Source organism: Protomyctophum parallelum, assembly GCF_964188405.1.
Source record: "Protomyctophum parallelum genome assembly, chromosome: 22".
NCBI classification, from domain to species: domain Eukaryota; kingdom Metazoa; phylum Chordata; class Actinopteri; order Myctophiformes; family Myctophidae; genus Protomyctophum; species Protomyctophum parallelum.
This window is the reverse complement of record NC_139714.1, coordinates 34,797,523-34,818,208: the sequence shown is the minus strand read 5'-3', so window position 1 is coordinate 34,818,208 and position 20,686 is coordinate 34,797,523. Positions and strand designations below refer to the sequence as shown.

General features: G+C 41.9%; 1 protein-coding gene across 1 annotated transcript; it reads left to right on the top strand.

Annotated features, from left to right (window-relative positions):
- Window positions 1-957: 957 nt before the first annotated feature.
- On the top strand, window positions 958-6,288 carry cdkn1d (cyclin-dependent kinase inhibitor 1D). The gene is made up of 4 exons (XM_083758144.1): window positions 958-1,230; window positions 4,627-4,819; window positions 5,100-5,433; window positions 5,543-6,288. The coding sequence occupies exons 2-4, from the start codon at window positions 4,631-4,633 to the stop codon at window positions 5,599-5,601; spliced, it is 582 nt and encodes a 193-aa protein (XP_083614270.1). The 5' UTR covers window positions 958-1,230; window positions 4,627-4,630; the 3' UTR covers window positions 5,602-6,288.
- The last annotated feature ends 14,398 nt before the right edge of the window (window positions 6,289-20,686 follow it).

The following is a 20,686-nucleotide window of genomic DNA, read 5'->3' as shown; positions in this document are numbered from 1 at the left end:
GGATTTTTACTGTGTGCGGAAAAATCCCAGGAACCATTGTCGCATGCAATAGGCCTACTGAGAAATGAGAACAGAGTACTGAGAAGAGCATTCCTTATGACTAATGGCTGCATTTCAACACTATTCCCAGAAATTCAGTGTTCTTCCTTCACAACACAACTTTTATCTGACAGATTGCCAAAGTCTCTAGCATCTGAGTGCATCTTAAAATTGTCATCATTATGAACTACTTACACGGGGTTAAGTTTTTTTTTTTTTTTTTAGATATTTTTTTGCGGCTTACGCCTTTTATTGATTTTTTAAGGGACAGACAGTAGGCTGACAGGAAACGGGAGAGAGATGGGGGGATGACATGCGGTAAAGGCCGTGTCGGGTCCGGGAGTCGAACCCGCGGCACACCGCGACTGGATCACCAGTCCGGTGCCCAGACCGTTACGCTACGGCCTGGGCCACGGGGTTAAGTTTAATGGAAATAAAAATGAATTAAAAAAAAATGAAATTAAACAAAAGTTAATCAGTTAGGCCTATTATGACATACACGGGCTCTTTTGGAGTGCATATTCAATGTTGATTATTTACCAGGGCTCTAAAATAAATATACACCTTGTCCTTATAACAGGTCTGTAACCATTTAATTACATTGGAGTTAAATTAACATTGGCACCGCGATTTTACAGTACAGATAATAGTAATTCCAAGAATTAAAACACATAATAAAATGCTGTGCACCAGTCCAGCCACCAGGACAGGGATCCTTAAATGGAGAAAGGAAGGGGTAGAAGACTTCACTCACGTCTCTCTAGTAGAGGTTGTTGTTTTACCGCCCTGGCTGGCTCGATTCCAAGAACATTGGGATTGTTTTGATGGAAACCACGTGATGTAGGACCCCCCCCCCCCCTCCTCCCCCTCCTCCTACCCCCTTCAGGTCCATAACAAACACGCTGTGTGTGTAAGTCACATAAGAAGAAGGGGGACGGCTTACGGTGGGTAGTGTCTCTACAAGTCTACAACCTACTGACTGGGCTTTACTACTTCAACGTGTGATATTGTTTTTCCAGACTGTCACAGAGTACGGATCGTCTCTTTGGGAGCTCAAACTGCAGCTTTAGAGTGCTTGTTTTTTTCCGCAGAAAGCAGCAGAAGAAAAAGCCAAAGTAGCCGAAAGAAAAAATTGAACAACCGTTTTTTTCCTCAGGACTGTACTACTATTTGGTGTTTCCGACGCTAATGGTAAGAGACGTTTTAAAACATTATTATTCCATTTCAATGCTATTCGTTGTAATTGTGCCTGTAATAGGCTCGATAATATTAATAACGACATGAAAAGTCCATGCATCAGCCGATTTAATAGCCTGGATTTTTGGGGAGGTTAAAAAGGCATATATTTTTTTAATCAGAAACCAAGATTATTTATCCGTCTTTTGGTAGTAAATTCCTCATCTGGTTTTTGACAAGATGGGTCGCATGACTCGCATCTCATTGACCCAGATATTAGTCAATGCAGTGAACGGTAAAACGGTCACATTTGGACCACTTATGTGTTGGAGATATACAATGTGTTTTATATGCAGTTTTTGGCGTTGTTCCATACTTTACGACAGTACAAACAAACAGGGAGATATTGCATTTTTTGTTAACTAAAGTAAAACATGTGGAGTTGTTTTTCTCACCCGAGTAGTGTCGTATCGGGGGACACCGCTAGGGGGCGTAGATCTGCACAAAGCACCGACCGCGCCCACCTTCTCCACGTAAACAGCTTTCACTAGAACAGCATGGTTCTCAACATTAGGTTCGGGGTCGACCAGGGGTCCAAATGACCCTTTATACGGGTCAAATCCTCACCGACTCCGAGTGTGTGAAATTCTGTGAATTACACGGAGTTACAATTGAAAATTTATGTCGCCCTTTTAAATATTGCTCTTGTTCAAAAGGAGATAGGCCGTTTTGGTTTTGGTGTTCACTGTTTAGGCACACAACACAACTTATATACCTGGTGATGATGAATAAAAAGCCCATTTAGGCTATTGCTCACATTGCCCTCTGCCTGTAGCAGGAAAGTGTGAGCTTTTATTAAATCCGGTTAGTTAAGTGATGGAATAATGACTGCTATTCACAGTCCGTTGACCGTTACTAGTGACTCACTGTCTGCTCTGCATGGCAGTGGGCATTCTGGGCACACCTTCCTTTTACTGGAGCAGATTCATGATGCCAGCCTGAAGCTGTTGGCAGTGGTGGAGAAAAGTACTCACATGTTTTACTTGATTAAAAGTGTCAATACCGCAATGCAGAAGTACTCTGTTAGGAGTAAAAGTACAGGACTCTACTCTAAATGTACTTGAGTGAACGTATACAAAGGTTTATTGGCATCAAAATATAAGTACCTAAAGTAGAAAGTAGTAAAGTACTCATTTCTTCCCCAAATGTATACAATCTGTTTTCAAATGTATACAATCTGTATAAGAAAACATCTTTAGAAAAAGTGACACATCGTGAGCTTGTAGATAAGCTATTTTCAAATGGCTGAAAATGTATTTTAAGGGTTGAACTAGTTAATGTATGTTGTTGTAATAATCAAGTAACTAAAGTTTCCAAAAAGTACAATATTTGCCTCTGAGATGTAGCGAATTATATCAAACAAAAGTACTTGAGTTATAGTTACTTTACAGCACTGGCCGTTGGTCAGGCGGGTAAAACGGCAGTGCAAGGAGGCAAAATGGGAAGGGGAAAACATTATGCAATGTAGAGGCTGCTGTGAGGGTTCACACTAGCCTGGGTAAACCCACTCCCCCTGCTGGAGGGGTCTACCCAGGCTAGATTCACGCTGCTGTGAGGGTTCACACTAGCCTGGGTAAACCCACTCCCCCTGCTGGAGGGGTCTACCCAGGCTAGATTCACGCTGCTGTGAGGGTTCACACTAGCCTGGGTAAACCCACTCCCCCTGCTGGAGGGGTCTACCCAGGCTAGATTCACGCTGCTGTGAGGGTTCACACTAGCCTGGGTAAACCCACTCCCCCTGCTGGAGGGGTCTACCCAGGCTAGATTCACGCTGCTGTGAGGGTTCACACTAGCCTGGGTAAACCCACTCCCCCTGCTGGAGGGGTCTACCCAGGCTAGATTCACGCTGCTGTGAGGGTTCACACTAGCCTGGGTAAACCCACTCCCCCTGCTGGAGGGGTCTACCCAGGCTAGATTCACGCTGCTGTGAGGGTTCACAACACTAGCCTGGGTAAACCCACTCCCCCTGCTGGAGGGGTCTACCCAGGCTAGATTCACACAGCAGGGCAAGAAAGGGGAAGGTTATCCAGTCAAACAATAAGGCCTACAGGGTGGCAGGGGACCTCTATCTAATATGACACTTAGCTAATTAGGCTACTTCATGATGCCAAGTAAGAAGTAAATTACTGTTACTTTTGCAAATGGTTAACTTAATACAGCCGTTTTACAAGTGTTTATAATCAACAAGCGGATGTGGGCATGCATGGGTTTACACTGGCCCAACATTCCACGCTATGGTCTCTTTCTACAGTTGACCTTTTGCATTTGACCTCTGGCTGCCAGACACCAGAGCAGGTGGAGGATGGGGTTCAATGGGTCAGTCAGTGCAGTGGTTCCCAACCTTACTTCCTTAGAGGGAGAGAACACACACACACACACACACACACACACACACACACACACACACACACACACACACACACACACACACACACACACACACACACACACACACACACACACACACACACACACACACACACACACACACACACACACACACACACACACACACACACACACACACACACACACACACACACACACACACACACACACACACACACACACAGTGTCAGGTTGAATTTTTAGTTAACTCAAAACAGACTACCGGTAGTAAACCAGGGTGCACATTGCAGGGTGTACAGGGCAGGGTCTATGGGTGAATACCGACAGGGATTTATTTGGTGTCGTTCTATTCCGTTAGTCATTCCCTGTAGTAATTATTCAGTGGGTTAGGCGGGGAACACATGTGTATCTGATCACATAAAAACGCCAATGAACAGGAGGTCAAAATGCCGTGGGCCAAACATGTCGGCAACTATAGTAGAATTTGAGATAGTCATTGCGGAGAAAACTTTCCTGGTCCTGCAAGATGAAGCTTTTTACACTTTAGGAAAAGATTGGGGTTGGGGTTAGGTTAGGCTTAAAAATGTAGAGGTTTAGGTTTAAGGGTTTGGGTGCGTGTGTGTACAGTAAGTGTGGCGTTTAAGCACTTCATTTGCCTTTGTAATCCACACCCATAAAACTGAGATCACGCCTCATTGAAACTCTGCAGGCCGTAAACAACACTAACACTAAACCAGTGGTTCTCAAAGTCCCCTTAGGACCCCAGCGGTTCCTAAGGGGGTTCCAGAACTTGAAAGATTTAGAAAAATCCCAAAGAATGGTGAAAGGGAGTGGAATCATTTTGTTAAAATCCTCTCCTATGGGGTCCCTGCTGGCACAAAATCTTTTCAAATGGGGGTCGGTCGTCGAATACTTCAATATGCAAGTCCTTGACATGACAATGTTTGAAAACCAGACAGTGCATTTAACTTTGTGTGTGTGTGTGTGTGTGTGTACTCACAGGGAAATGGCGATGGCTTCTTCATCAACATCAACAGCTTCGAGTGTCAGACCGTCTGACTTAGAGCTGGCCGAGCTGGGGGGCATCGAGGCCCTGAACCTGAAGGTGGGTCCGGTGCGGAGGAACCTGTTTGGCCCGGTGGACCACCGGCAGCTCCAGCAGGACTTCCAGAGAATGCTCAGCATAAACATGGAGGTAAGGCCTGTCATGATTATTATATAATCACTCATTATTATTTGAGATTATCACAATCATTTCGTTTCCATCCATCTGTATGAATTAATCAGTTGAAGAATAGCGCATCCATTTGTTTGAACGTTCTATGTGTACAAGTATAAAACTATTAAAGTCATGGCCTGTTTTGCATTATTTATTATGATTATTTGTACCAGTCATAAAAACACAATGACATTGTTAATTGCAATCATTTAGTTCGACAATATTAATGGCCGACGGTCATTCCTTCCTGCGTCAGGTAGCCACCAAGCGCTGGAGCTTCGACTTCAAGGATGACCGGCCCACTCCGGGGTCCGCCATGCAATGGGAGGCGCTACGGTGCCAGGACATGCCAGCGTTCTACCGCAGCTGCACAGTGAGACACAAGGCCGTGGTGGGTGTTGGCCTCGGCAGGAAGGGTGTCGTAAGGCGGTCGGTGTCACCCGCGTCGCCGGCGCCCTCCTCATCCGACGAGGGCTCCCCGGGGTCCAGCAGCAGCTCAGCCGGGTCGGGCGACGAATACCTGGAGTTGGCCACCAGGAGGTGCTACAGACTTCAGAGGCCGATCAAACGCAAGCAGGCCAACATCACAGGTCAGTCAGTTTTAATGGTACAACGAATAGCGTGACGATTCGCCATTTTGTGCCATTCTCGTTTCGAAATTCTTCGCACTAACACCTGCCCTCTTGTGGTCCTTTGCAGATTTCTTCAGGGTGAAGAAGCGGAGGCTCCTACATTATAAAGGCTCTTCTCGACAATAGAGAAGACCTGAGAACTGACCCACTCAGTGGCAACACAACTCCTCTGCAAAAGCCACCGAAGTCTCCTATCCTCTGTATGTAGCAAGTACTGACTGTCCAAAACCTCAATTAACGTCCACCAGGCTTGGATTCCGTTTCTGTATATATAGTTTATACACATTTTTTTCTAGCTTGTATCGTTTTTAAAACTTGTTTTGTTCAATTATACTGTGAAATTATTTGAGTGCACTCTGTCAGAGAATGACGATGATTAGGCTCAAGGTCTAGAAAGGTTCATTCTCAGGTGCAGGCCTTGGCTGTAATTTCTTCATATATGTGACCGTAGGCCTCAACCCCTCTTTGCTGCTTATAAGAGGTTCTGAGTAGCTGCAACTATCCATTATTTTCTCATTCTATATATATATATAATTTTTTACATAAATTATAAACCGCTTACTCTAAGTGGACAATAGGGACTTCTAAAGTAAATTCTTAATAATGTAATTTTGACTATAAGGTTTATTTATTTACCTTTCGCGATCCTAGGTCGTAAAAAAGTAACAATTTGCAACAAAACGAAAGCCAAAAAACAACAAATGCCTAAAACAAAGATAAGGTCATTCTTGAAACCTGTGCCATTGCCTTTAAATTATGCATTAGGTAAACAAAACAGCTAGACAAGGCAAGAGTACCCATTATGGGCGACAATCCACTCCAGACCGTTGCCACTTTGTCTTTCTTCCATCTTAAACCTTCTCTGTCCGAAATAATCATAACGATCATTTAGAAAGCACAAATTATACCTTGTGCCTAACCTGTATTTTATTATCGATCTTGCTTTGTATCATTTGCATAGTAGGTTGTAAAAACTAGGATTTTGCTGTTGTGGTTAACAGACCAGAGATTATCTTATGTGCGTGTATTTTTGTCAGCTTGATGGCTTTTAACAATGTAGCATCTTCTACTCTTCTCTTTGCAAATCTGTAGGGCTTTGAACACGCCTCTTTTCTCTATGAAGGGAATGTAGCATTGACAGTTGTAAGGAGTGGATATTATGTTGTTTTCACTGAGGTGAAATGTGTCATGTTTCTACCGCTGTGCAGTAGTATGGATGGGACTCATCATGTGTGTTGTACATATTTACATGTACGTATATCAGTGTGGTGCGTTTGCCTGTGTGTGTGTGTGTGTGTGTGTGTGTGTGTGTGTGTGTGTGTGTCACTTGTTTTAAATTACCCTTTATGGCAGCTGAGATGATTTGAACCAAAGAGGAATATTACTACGCCATTTAACCACTTAAGCCCTATATACTTTTGACGAACGACAATGGTAAAAATGTATTTTCTTTATGTGCCCAAAATAGGGAGGCTATAGGGTTAAAGTGGTTAAACGCCAATGCATCACCGACAAGTTCTTCTTCGACTGCTGCTTGAGTGAAAGGTGATGGGTCACAGAGCTCATAAAAACACCCTCGTCTTCAAATCCATCTAATGGTAAACACTCTCACTAAAACCGGTTCAACGCAGACCGGAGTGACTTTTGATATTCATTTGTAGTGAGCCATTACCTACTCAAGCAGCAGAGGGAAACGTCAATTTCTTTAGAGTTATTTGGATAAATAGCCATAATCTGGATTAACATCTACCTCATTCAAGTGATTTGTCAAAAATACGTTGTTATTGGACAAATCACATGAATAAGTAAAAAGAAAAGAAAAATAGGATCTAAAATCAAACTAAAACCGAGCAATCTTTACCCACAAGAGTCCATTTGAGTTTGATTTGTACACTCAGTTACAAATTGATACATTAACAGAGGATTTCTTTTCAGTTCAGCCTAATAAACAGGATTATGGTGGGTAATTTTACTTGTCGGTGAATCTCGACCAAGCAGAGATTATTGTGTCGACATTTTGAGGTTTTAATGCTCCAGAAATGACACGTGTGTATTTGTTCCTGTGTGTGCGTCTGTCGTGTGTCTCTTCTCAGCGTGTTCAAAACAAAAACTTTAAAAGTATATTAACTTATTTTGTATTTCCATTTGTTCAGAGGGATATAATTACAAATGCCCTATTTTTGATATAACTAACTGATGTGTTTTTTTTTTTTTTGTAATATATGTTTTGCACTACATTTTTGACAAGATAATTATGATACTCATGGTGTTTATGTACACATATTAGGCAGTGTTTGAGAAAACTTGTTGTTTTCCCTGTCATTGGCTGGGGCACAGCCTGTATAGTAGTCTATGGGTTAACATAGATCATACATCTGGTGGTCAAAAACATGCAAAGAGACAGTTGTACATTTCCATAAAACATAACTTTATAGCTACTAGGTTGTCATTTCCCCCCCAAAACAAATATTAGCTTTCCTAATTGACCTATACAGGTTCAATTATAGCATTCCTATGGCCAATTATATGCTTGAATGCATAGTAATCTCAGTATACACAGTTTGTGATACTTTTATAGTAATTCATATTGGCCCATGTATCTTTTTTTAGACATGCAATGATGACATGTAATTGTATGGGAACACTTCAACAGAATCAAATCCATTTTGATTGGGTTTTATCTGTATAAAAGAATACAATTTGTTGTGCACTGTTGACTTTGGTATCATTTGGTTGTGCACAGTGTTCAAAATGTTAATAAATGGCATTGACAAAAACAGTTGTTTTGGTGTCAATATAATTTCCATGGCTGTTAGAATCTCAGTGTTGCTATGCTAAACTTCTGAGAACTCTGAAAATAGCTTTAAGAGCACCACCTACTGGTCATAAAGTAACACTACATCTCATCTACAATAATGGCTTCTCATGTGACATGCACCTTTCAAAACATTACAAAGTTACAAAGTGCTGTACAGTGACAAGAGTTCTCAAAGTAGGGTCCTTGAGACCAATCACTTTAACACCATTTTCTGGGGGCCCTTGACATGAAAACCACCGCTTAATTTAAAGAGACCCCTTTTCACATATGGACTGCAATTTGTAGTGCTGCTAGGCTAGAGTGTCAGGGCTTACTTTTATAATCTTTCACTGGTATATTTCTGGCAATGACATGCTAATATATATGTACACAATAACCATTCCACATAAGTGTGTTTGACACTGGTCTATTTGGCATTTAAACTACATGTGAGTGAAGTGGAGGTTATGGCATAAGCTAAGGTTCTCTCTTACAGGCTAAGCAACAATAGCCCTTACAGATTTGTCTGAAACCCGTGATTCTCAAACAACTTTGATATTAGCTCTTTTATAGCTGTGCCAGTTTGACTCAGTATACGTTTTTTAGATAGTATGTTTATTTATTTTTTAAGATTTGTTTTTGGCTTTTGTGCCTTGATTGATAGTTACAGTGAAGACAGACAGGAAAGAAGGAGAGAGAGAAGGGGAGAGACATGCAGCAAAGGTTGTTATGAATGGGACTCGAACACGCGACACGCTGTCAGGCAAGAGCCTATATGTGGCATGTGCCTGAACCACTAGGCCAGCGGGTGCCAGTATGTTTAGTTTTATACACAATATCTATCATGACCCGTTACCCGTTTGAAATGAATATAGCACAGCTACAAGCTCACATGTCACATCGCAATGTTGTGAGCTCATAGATCTGCTATTTTTGCCATTAATACAGATAAATCGTTTTTACTGAACACATCATTTATTTTATCCCCAAATCTTGTGGGGCATTATGTTTTATAATCAATTATATTGATTAGTTCGATTAACTGTTGCACCTGTAAGGCAGACAAAGTAAAAGTCAGGTGTGTGTGTTTTTTAGCACTAATGACTCACACAGGTCGATTTTGAAGGTGCAGTTTACCAGGTCGTGATACATAAATTGGCCTCGCTCTGCGCACATTCGTATTATGAAAGGCATATCGGCCCGTGTTGAACGCACTCGGCCCGTGTTGAACGCACACACATTTGGCATACCGCGTCCCTGAATATTTTAGCATTGTGGGAGTGTCCATATGTTAATTATTCTCGCTTTGCGCAATTTGCTATTAAGCCCCTTGACCTAAAGACACTCAGCGCATAACGATTAGACGTGGGTCTGACCACCTCATAAACGCAAAAAGCACTGTTTGATTTGACACTTGAGCGGCTCTGGAAGGCTGGTAGAGTGTTGCCATGTCTGTTTATTATAAGCGGCTTATTTTTCTGTAAAGTTGCTTTGTGTGGTTGCTTTTCTTGTTTCTAAAGTGGTTATTTGGGCTTTTCTCCTAATGTTGTTTAAACCAGTGATCGTCACACAGCACATTCCCATGTCAAGGATCCCCAGATGAATGCATTTGCCCAACTAAGGACAGCTAATCCAAAAATTAAATAAAGATTACTTTTGAAAATAGCAGATCTATACCAGCTCACAATGCATCACATTCATTCATTAAAACTATGAACTCTGACTGCAGGGGGATATATAATGATCATTATAACAATGTGCAAGAACATATTTAAAAAGAAGGAAGAACTTTATATTTGTGGACAATCAAAATATGTTTTTTTATTTTAATGTGGTGTCATTCAAATTAATCTGGATATGGCAGACTCACTATTTAGAAAATAAAAACATGGCACTTCATTTAAAATAGGTTACAGACCCCTGTTATATGCGCTTATTTTTATAGACCTATTTACTTGTTTCTATGAGACATGGCAGTTTTGCGTCTTTAAAAAAAAAAAAATTGAGATTAGAAACGGCCATAATTCTTTCATTTCTCAACCTTAAAAATAAATAAAAACATCTCCATAATCCGTGGGAAATGTGCTTTCATATGCTGTATCACACCCGATTCAAGTCTTCTTCAATAAAATGCTACGAGCGAACTCAGCGAAGACCATACCATCGGGGCCACAGCATTACGCAGCACGCATTCAACTCATTCCTTCGTCGTGACTTGAATGAAATAAAATATAATAAACGTTATTTTACTGGTGTTTTTCAATAGAAACAAATAAAGAGCGTGTGTAGGCTACTGTGTGCAAGTGCAACAGTGCATATACATGCATGCACTAGGCTATATTTCTTCCGTGTCGGGATGGTGATTGAGCTCTTCAAGTTCACAGCCCGTTTGGTCTTTCATAAAAAAACGTTGATATTAGCCTATAAACACTCATGGTTCTCTCATTTCTCAACCGTTTTATTAAATGTAAAAATCTCCATATTCCTTATGAATCTTGCTTTCATTCGCTGTATGGTACATGGTTCTATCGTTATCGAATTAATTAATTACGCATGGATTGGCAATTTGCCAATATGCTGCTATCTACTCGCAATTCCATTCCGATCTGAAAGGTGGGTCTGTTCTTTTGAGGCATAAAGGTGACAGCATGCAGTGCAATAGGAATAATTAACCCAAATGTGACAAAGGCATGTCATGTCTTCTATAGTGCCAGCCTGAAGAAATGTCATACCACGACCCCCAAAGTGCGCATTCCGTATGTGACATCAGCTGACTGGTAAAGAGAATAGTACGGACATGTTGATTGGGTACGTCTCAAACACGCCTTAAACACACCCATGACTAATTCAAGGCCGTTTTGCTCACTCCGCGGGGTGTCAAAAGCGCTTCTTAACATGCCCAAAATTGCAATATGACATACTACACGCCCCCAGATCATAATACTGTAATTAGATTAGTAATATAGAAGTAAGTAACATAGAAGTCCTAAATCGACCCCACAGTATCTGTTCTAGTTATTATTCTTATAGCTCTTTTCTCTAGGCCTGATAAAAACAATATAATAACCATCATAATAAACAATAATAATTTCAGACATTTTCTTGAGATTATTATCTATGAGATTTCCATCAATTATTACACCCAAAAAATTATTTCATACATTTATATAGAAAGATTCTATATCAATATAATTAAATATATTGATCAAACCACATATTTAGAATAGTTAGTTAGTTAGTTTATTTGTCTCAGTCATTTATCACATCTGTTGTACATACAATATGCAAAGGTTTGTGTTTTACAATTGTCAATTAAATTCTCATCAAATTCAAAAAGACAACATTAACAGGGTAGACACTTGCTTACAGCTTTGGACCAAGTACAGAAACTTGCGGAACCCCATATTTTACATTAGCTAAATCTTTATCTCTAAATTGTACTTCGGTTGGCAAGGTAATGTTTCAATCAGGAATGAATATCAGAATGAATTTAGCTATTAGAAAGGATTGGTTACAATTACAAATATATGATACTGTAAATGTAATATTATGTTAATATATTATGGGCATAGAAGGGACAAGGACTGACAGATACAGTTATCCTGAGCCACAGATCCGACCACTATGCACACACCTGTGACCAGTGGCGTGCACAGATAAGACACTAGGGGGTGCTAGAGCACCCCCTGCCCTTTTTGGCAAGAAAAAAAAAACATTTTATTTTTTTTCTTAATTTGTAGTGTGTGGACCATGGTGACATTGATCAAATCCTGATAAAAAATGCTTCTACTGTATCATTTAGGCCCCCACAATCTAAAGCTATATATGTTTCCATGTCTAAAAAAAATAGCAGACCTACAAGCTCGTAGCGCGCCACTCGGTGGCGCGCTATGAGCTTGTAGATCTGCTATTTTTCAATAGCTAAAGCACCAAAATGGGTTCCCGCCCCAAAATGTGCTGCACAAGGTGCCCTTTTTTTCACTTGAGCACCTGCCCCTCTAAATGTCTGTGCACGCCACTGCCTGTGACCTGTATATGGTTACGTGCATATATGGTAGGGGTGCACGATTGTGAAATTCTGACCGATTCCGATATTATGCGGATTATGCTGCCTTCAAACATTAGAAATACACAAAACAAAAGCGACAGAGGCATTGACGGTCACATTATTATTGCGTCATCAATATCTGTGAAAATAATTTGGGTTATTTTTAGACCGATCCGATACGGCATTTTTATGGCCGATATTGCCGTTTTCCATATGCTACCAGTACCGGTTATATCATGCATCACTAATATGGTTATGTGTGGTGCCCGTAGTAGTTAAATTTTGTTACGTAATGGCAAATGACACATGGCATCATCACAATGATGTCACAACATTGTCATCACAACCACGTAAATGTCTTATAAAGTTTTGTCAAATGAAAACAATGACATTTTGCATCAATCCCCAGCATAAGAGAACATTTCAGTTGAATATTGTTGCTCATAAGCTTCAACTCAAAGGCAAACGTGAATCACAGCTATGTCCATGCTAAGCTTCAAGTCTGCAGACGAATTAAGCCACCTGCTTGATGACTACGGCATAAAACATGGCCCCGTGGTCGACAGCACCAGAAGTCTGTATGAAAAGAAGCTGAGAGAAGCCATGACCAACGAGAAAGAAGCCAAACCAAGCCCTGATTGTAACACCTACTGCAGAGAAGAGGATGTCACCGATGTCACACATAGGCTACAGGTCAGAAATGACTGCCAGAGGAACGTGTGCCAGCACGATACGCCGCCGTCCTCAAGCAGACGTGTCTACCCTACGGCGCCATCACGGACTAGTGGGTGGACTAAACAGGACGCAGACCAATCATCTACCCTGATTCCCAGGTGGGCTTACTTCCTGGTCTTCGTAGTTTTGGCGGTTTTCTTCTACTATTTGATCTCCGAATTGTTCACCTCATGGTTAGAGTTACAGTAATCCGTAAACATCATTGCTGGAAGTGAAGGCCCCCCCACCCTAAAGGCGGTGGTGCGTGGCTGGACCACCATATAGGCCCGTGATAATGTGTCAGCTCCTTTCCAAATTGATGCTGGGCAAATAAAAACACACACTTAGCTCCGGATACTGGTTTCTATTTGCTGTTCAGTGCTGTTTGCTGTTCCCATTTAAATGATGGTTAGGAACCAATGGACCATTACAGTTGTGGGGGTCCCGTGGTCCAATACCACAGGTGTACAAAAGTGTCCTTGTATGTGCGAGTGTGTCCAGGGCTAATCTTGCCAAACCACTGGACTGATCAGCTCCAAATATACCGTGACATTATGGGCAAACATAGAAAAGAATCTTTGATTTTCCCCAAAAAATACTTGTCCTCCACAAATCAAAAAAGCAGAACCACCACAAAGCCACAAACCACAAAGCAGAAGTGTCACAAAACTTGACAGCTGTCCCAGGTGCTTACATCACAAACGTAGCATTCCAATATACATGGAGACAACTGGGAAATGAATTTTTAGGCTGCAAAGCCTGAATTGCGTGAATATTTCTTAGTTATTTCACCCACAAAGTTTGTAACAATTATGCCTATTGACAAACAAATATGCGCAAAATAAAATTATACTACTGGGGTGGAAACACGGGATAGCATGACCAGTCGAAGAGATGATCAAGCAAAAAAATATGTGCCATTATTTTAGGAAGGTGGCGATATGTTTATTATATATCAATAAAGAGGTCAACCTGCAACATAAGATTATTGTTGAAGGGCTAAACCAGATGCCTCTGCCTGAGTGCAGCACAAATAGCGTTTGGAATAAATTATTATGAATGTACATATGTCTGTGTCTGCGTGTGCATGTGTCCGACAGGAGTTTTTTTTTTCCCAGAAAAGTTTTATAGTTTTTGAAATAAATAACTAACATTTTATACTGGATGGAAGTAAAAGCGGTCCTGAAGCTGTGGTGATGTCATCATTGATAAGTCATACAGGGGTTCTTGAAGTGAAATGAGTGAATGTTGCATCAACATCAACCCCCATTTTATTTACTTTACACTTTAATACATTTTCAAAGATTGCAAAAGGTAGTGAACATATTTGTGTAAAATTGGTTCCGTGGCCAAATGTTAGTTAGTTAGTTCCATTTATTGTCCACAATGTGGACAATTTGTCTTCGGTCTCATAAACAGTAACAACAAAACAGCAACAACACTAAAAGAGATTTAACGAGACATGGTATAATTCAGTGCCTTAATGGCAGGAATGAAGGAATTTTTAAAGAGGTTACGGTTATCTTTAGATACTTTGTACCGTCTAGAGGGAAGTAGTTCGAACTCCCTGCAGAGTGGATGAGAGGGGTCATTTACTTCCTTGTAGATACAACTTAATTGTTTCTGTCGCTTCCCAATAATATACTCTAATAGAAAGTTATAAATTGACCCGTCCCTTACAGTGTAGATTGGGGTCCCAGAGATTAAGATAAATGGTAGCAAGTGGTGGTCTGGGGACTAATCCATGTCAAACTAGGGGCTCCTAGGGGCTCCCTCAAAAGAGGTTGAGACCCGCTACATTAGGGCATTGAGTTCAAGTCAATCAATTCCTACTGTACAACCAATGTCTTTACGAATCATGCAAATAAATGCAGAAACATGGATGCATTAATCCAACCAAAGGCATTGACGGTCACGCGCGAACACCTCTGCACCCAATCCGATTTGAAGAATGTGGGGTGGAGGTGCTGCCCACAGTATCCGAGATTGGCTACACAGACCAGTGGGCGGAAACAATCCCCCTGACTATTCCAGCAAGAACAGTGATACAGGCAAATGAAGGTTGCAGGTCACCAGGTCAACAACTGCTTTGTTAAGAGCGGCGCAGTCCCTCCCCCTTTCAGAACAACGAACGGCCCAGGAAATGAAATGCAATGCATTCTGACCATAGGATTTTCTTTAAGTATTTATTTAAAGACGGTTACGCCGCGGACAAAGCCAACTCGGATCGTGACGAATCATGACAATAAACACAATATTTTGGGCCGATCAAATCATTAGAAAGAAGAAAATAAAGGCAGGAGACAACACTATTTGTTTCGTTTTTCTTCTTATAAATTATTTGATCGGCCCAAAACATTGTGTTCATTGTCATGATTTGTCACGATCCGAGTTGGCTTTGTCCGCGGCGTAACCGTCTTTAAATAAATACTTAAAGAAAAGCCTATGGTCAGAATGCATTGCATTTCATTTACTGGGCCGTTCGTTGTTCTGAAAGGGGGAGGGACTGCGCCGCTCTTGTTAAATCGAGATTCTCGGGATGAAAGAAAAACGTCAGTGGAGGAAAAAAAAGGAGCACACTGGAGAGGTCAGGGTCATTTAGGGTCCCAGGGGGTGGCTGTTTGTCCAGTTTGTTTGAGTGTTGAATGAGTGGATACTGTACTGAGTGTATAAGGCGTTTTAGACACTGTCCACAAAGACAATGTGGAGGACTTCCTACGTTTAATTAAACTTCATAACCACTTTCAAACAGGCGGACTATTTTGGAAACGTCATTAGAGACCAACGTTTTCAAAAGTGTAAAGTATTATTATTTTCAAAATAGCAAGATCGATAAGTTCACGTCTCATTTTTGTCACCTTTTATAGTTTTCTGAAATGACATGGGTTTCTAAGAGAGACTACACAACCACCAACATCATTTATATACTGGAACCCCAATCTACACTCAAGAGTGTAAAAACGGAACCAAATGGACCACCGTTCCATTTATACACTCAAGAGTTATAGACAGGCAGGTTCCATTTGGACTCCCGGTGGTCCGCAGACCCAACGTTGAAAAACACTGCTCTAGAAAAACGTTTCCACTTTTAGCCGCCATCTCACACAAGGCTTTGTATGCCAGGCTCGAGACCAAAACCCAAGACAACAACGCAATACATGAAGTGTAGGTACAAATACGACGTGTAGAAGGAAATCCACCGTCTGGCCGTTTTCCTCTTCCTCTTCGTGGTCATTTTGGGATCGAATGCCGTGTGGTCAGAGAGCTTGGCCTTCTTGACGGCGATGGCCTGGGATAATAAACCGGGTCTGAGGCCGGCCACCGAGCGACGCCAGTGGCACGCCTCACACTGTAGGACGTCCAGGGCGGCGACGACTTCGTCCTTCTTGAGGACGGTGTTGGGGGAGAGGCAGGCGCGACACTCCACATATTCCTTGAAGTAGCTCCGCAGCACTTGCTCGATGTGCTTCAGCTGAAGTAGTCTTCCTTTGAACACGAGCTTGTTACTGCCGTCTATGGAGCCGCTCAAGCTCAGCTCGGCGGAGAGGAACATCAGCACGTGCTTAGGCTGGCGGCGCAGCAGTCTGCAGATGTCCGTGAAGTTCACCACGGCCGTTTTCTTCCTGGCGCTCACTCGCACAACCTGAGGCTTTACGCCCAGGTCATCGTACACGTCTCCTCCCTCCGATTCTACCCACTGGAAGGGCTCCTCGGGTTTCTTGCTCTCGGACATGTTGGGGTCGGAAAAAACCATCTAGCCTGCTGACATGTCTGTAGACCTAGAATAGCCTGATTGATTGTGAGTAGCCTGATAAGTACCCAGTCTGTCCACAGAGGCGTGACGTATTCTAAGCTTCTCAGCCAATCCCATCAAGAAGCGGCCTCGAGGTCGCATGCAGTGCACTGGCCATATATGGAGCGTGTCTTCAGTGTACAGGGTGTGATGCGGTCAGATCTCAACATATGGAATGTCAGAACAGGTCAGCTCCATATATGGAGATCTAAGGGTGGCAGCGTGCAGGGCAGTGTCTTGCATGTACAGGGTTTGATGACGGCCCAGGTAGGGCCAGGCCTTAATTTTCGCCAGGGTGACGGCAGACTGCTGGGCGAGTGTTGTCGCTTTGGCATGGGATCAACTTTGACCAAGAAATGCACAATGAAAAACAGGTATGGACAAGGGTTCATGGCCATGGCCATGTATAGCGTGTCTTGATATCACAATGCGAATGCGTGACCATATATGGGGACATTCCCGAATATGGGCTTAATATCCTTGATGATGTCATAGTGATGTCACGAGACGTAGGCACAATATATGGCACAATATATGCCTAGGCAAGTTAAGTACGATGAGTCAGACAGACCAAAAAAGAAAGGCAAAAATGTAAAGAGTCTTCTTGATACGGTATAGATTTCCACGGGAAATCTGGGGCGGCTGTAACGAAGACTCTCATTTCCATTCATATTATCAGATCTGGGAGAGTTACTCACTGGATATTTAGTCTCCATACATGGGGATATCCGACTAGGACGTTGGGATATACCACATATCCGACTAGCATGTTGGCCTATATGATATGTCTAGAATGACAATCCCTATATTTGGTCCGGGCTGACTTAGTTCTGATCGATGTGGTAAAACCAATATACGGATAGGTACGATTGGTAGTCATCGTGACAAAGTATAGTCAGATAATATATAACCGTGGTCTGCTCAAGGGTAGGCTGTCAGAGAGTTAAGCATTGTGGTTAAGTTCTAATCGGACACCACTGCAGCGGGTTCTAACCTAGGCAACCAGCACTAGGTCGTACTGCTGGGGCAGATCGGCATGTGCACACATCCGCCTGGGTGACGTCAGACTGCTGGGTGAGTGCGGTCGCTTTGGCATGGGATAAACTTTGACCAAGAAATGCACAATGAAAAACAGGTATGGACAAGGTGTGAATGAGTTTGTGTCCGAGCATAGGCATGGTAACGCCCCGCCTGCCTGTGATTGGCCTACCGACACTGCCCGTCTTGACTGTCCTCCGAGGTGGATATGCTGGATAGTCTGATGCGAGGTTACTCCGTGATGGGAAATAAATGATACAAGTAGTATGGTATGATACAAGAGAACGCTAACTTGTAAGTTTTATTTTTGTAGAAGAGGCAAACTAATATTGTTTATGCCGTTTGTATAATAATAATTGATTGAACATGCACGCCATACATAGAAATGTTTTTGTGTGTTGAAATAGGTGAAGGGATGTAGTTGTATGTATGGATGCACAAAAAAATGGGAAAAAAGGGTCAAAGTCAGCTAACAACAGTGACATAAAACATGTAGAAAATGTATTTGCTACAAAGAATTGTACATGTGATTGACTCAATAAAGTAAAATAAAATAAAAAGAACATGCACGCCATAATATGATTTGGGTGTGTTCTAAAATGAAGTGTTTGTGTTGATTATTGTGTAATTTGTTTGTATGTGTGTAAACTTGAAACATTATTGTAGCCCACTATAAAAAGGTCTATTTTCCCTCCATCTTTATCCTTTTTAGTGTAATAGTAGGCCTATTAGTTTACTATAATAAAATTAATACACGATAATCAACACTAACACTTTATTTAGAACACACCCAAATCAAATCGTAGTACAACATACGTGTTCAATCAATTATTCAATCAAAGCAAACGGCATAAACAATATTAGTTTGCCTCTTCTACAGGACAGTCAAGACGGGCAGTGTCAGTAGACCAATCACAGGCAGGCGGGGCGTTACCATGCCTATGCTCGGACACAAACGAGATTCATGCATGGACGAGGGTTCTTGGAAATGGCCAGGCTTCATCCATCCATCCATCCTCAACCGCTTATCCGTAGTCGGGTCGTGGGGGCAACAGCTTCAGAAAGAATGTTCCAGAATTACCTCTCCAGAGCAACATTAGTGACTTCCTCCTGGGGGATCCCGAGATAAAGTGCTGTGTTTCCTGAACAATATAAAATTACAGCCAAGAAGTTGAACTGCACATTCAAAGAAGTTAAAGAATGCTTCTGAACATCAATTTACTACAGTATTAAGCAATAGAACATATATTTATTTGTTAGTTTGACCCATTCTAACGACTCTTTAATCTCATAAAAACAACTGGAATCCAGTGCAAGATTCGTTTGATGCTTGGGTATCATGGTTTGAGCGAACATTGACGCCATTTTCTGTTGTAGGATAAGGTAGCTACAGAGTAACAACGATCGACACCGGAAGACCAACAACCTGAATGTAAATTGAGATTCAATGGCCTCTCCAGATTACCCCGATGAAATTAATCTGTAATTTTGCCTCTCCCAAAACCAACAAAATTAATGTAACACACAACGAGACACTACATACAGTCCTGCCAAGCTGTTACAAAGCTGAAATCCCAAATTCAGACGGAACATCATCCTCTTGAGAATGAGAATGTGTGCAGGACAACACCAGCGAGGAGGGTTTTGGCAATTCTTTGGACATTGCCGATTGTCCAGCTGATGTTGCAGATAGCCAAGCTCTTGTACAATAGATGACCCACTTCGCTTCTATGGCTTGCCACAGGCCCACTTCTAAAATAAAAAGGTTTGCGTTTCGATGGAGTTGCTACCTCATACGACTCCAGCTACGCTCTGAACAGGTCATGGTGTGTCACAGGAAGGCTGTCTCTGGCTCATCTGTCTTGACAGCTTTCTGGAACCAGTGACTCTTCCCTGTGAACACCCCTTTTGCAAGGCGTGAACAGCTGCACAGTGCACAAGCCTTATGGGCTGCACCCTCAACCACAATTAAACTTCAATACACATTTTAACAGTCCGGTTTTACGCTCTACAACTGACCCACCATGATGCACGTTGAAGGCTCTACTATATAGCACAGATTACCAATGTATTTGAATGCATACAATTCTATTTCAACCAAGCTTTACGGTAGCTATATGCTAGCACATGATCTGCAGTGGCTGGAGGCGGTCTCCACCACACACTCCTGTTGGGGGGGGGGACCACACCACCCGGCGTAGTTGAATAAACATCTTTTCCGACACAATTTATAGGCCCTGCTGGTGCAAGATAAAATGTTCCGTCATTGTGTGTTTTCTTCAAAACACATGCTGCACATGCTACTACGCCTACACATTGGTCCAAAACTCACAATTAGATACACATTAACTCTGGGGTCAGATCCCATTCCAATTGCCTCTCCCTGGCTTCCAAACTTAGAGGGCCTTGGGTAGGCGACCAGGCCTGGGGGAGACCTGTGCTTTGAGGAGTCCAAATGTCTTCTTAAATCATGCTCAAAACATGCAAGCTCACACTGTTCTGAAGGGAAGCTCAGTCAGCTTCAAACAAAACTCACTAAAGACAAAATGCTGTATTTTAGCACTAACAGTGCACTACGTTTGCACTTTTGGCCATTGTTAAACAAAGAACAGGTCCAACAATGAATCTAACAAGTTAATTGTATCCATTTGTTTTAATCTATATAATTTAATAAAATAATCTATCGCTTATTTGGGATGTAATCAGATGAAAAGAAAAAAAATACATGGTGAAAATAGCTGATCTACAAGCTTACGACACACATGTTGATCCACTATTTTCACCATTAGACGACACGGCTGTTTGACAAATGATAAATAAC

Excerpts from the sequence above, each read along its gene's own strand:
- cdkn1d (XM_083758144.1), top strand. The coding sequence starts at position 4,631 with ATGGCGATGGCTTCTTCATCAACATCAACAGCTTCGAGTGTCAGACCG. Across the intron at positions 4,820-5,099 it reads TGCTCAGCATAAACATGGAG|GTAGCCACCAAGCGCTGGAG; the intron begins GTAAGGCCTGTC and ends TTCCTGCGTCAG. Across the intron at positions 5,434-5,542 it reads CAAGCAGGCCAACATCACAG|ATTTCTTCAGGGTGAAGAAG; the intron begins GTCAGTCAGTTT and ends GGTCCTTTGCAG.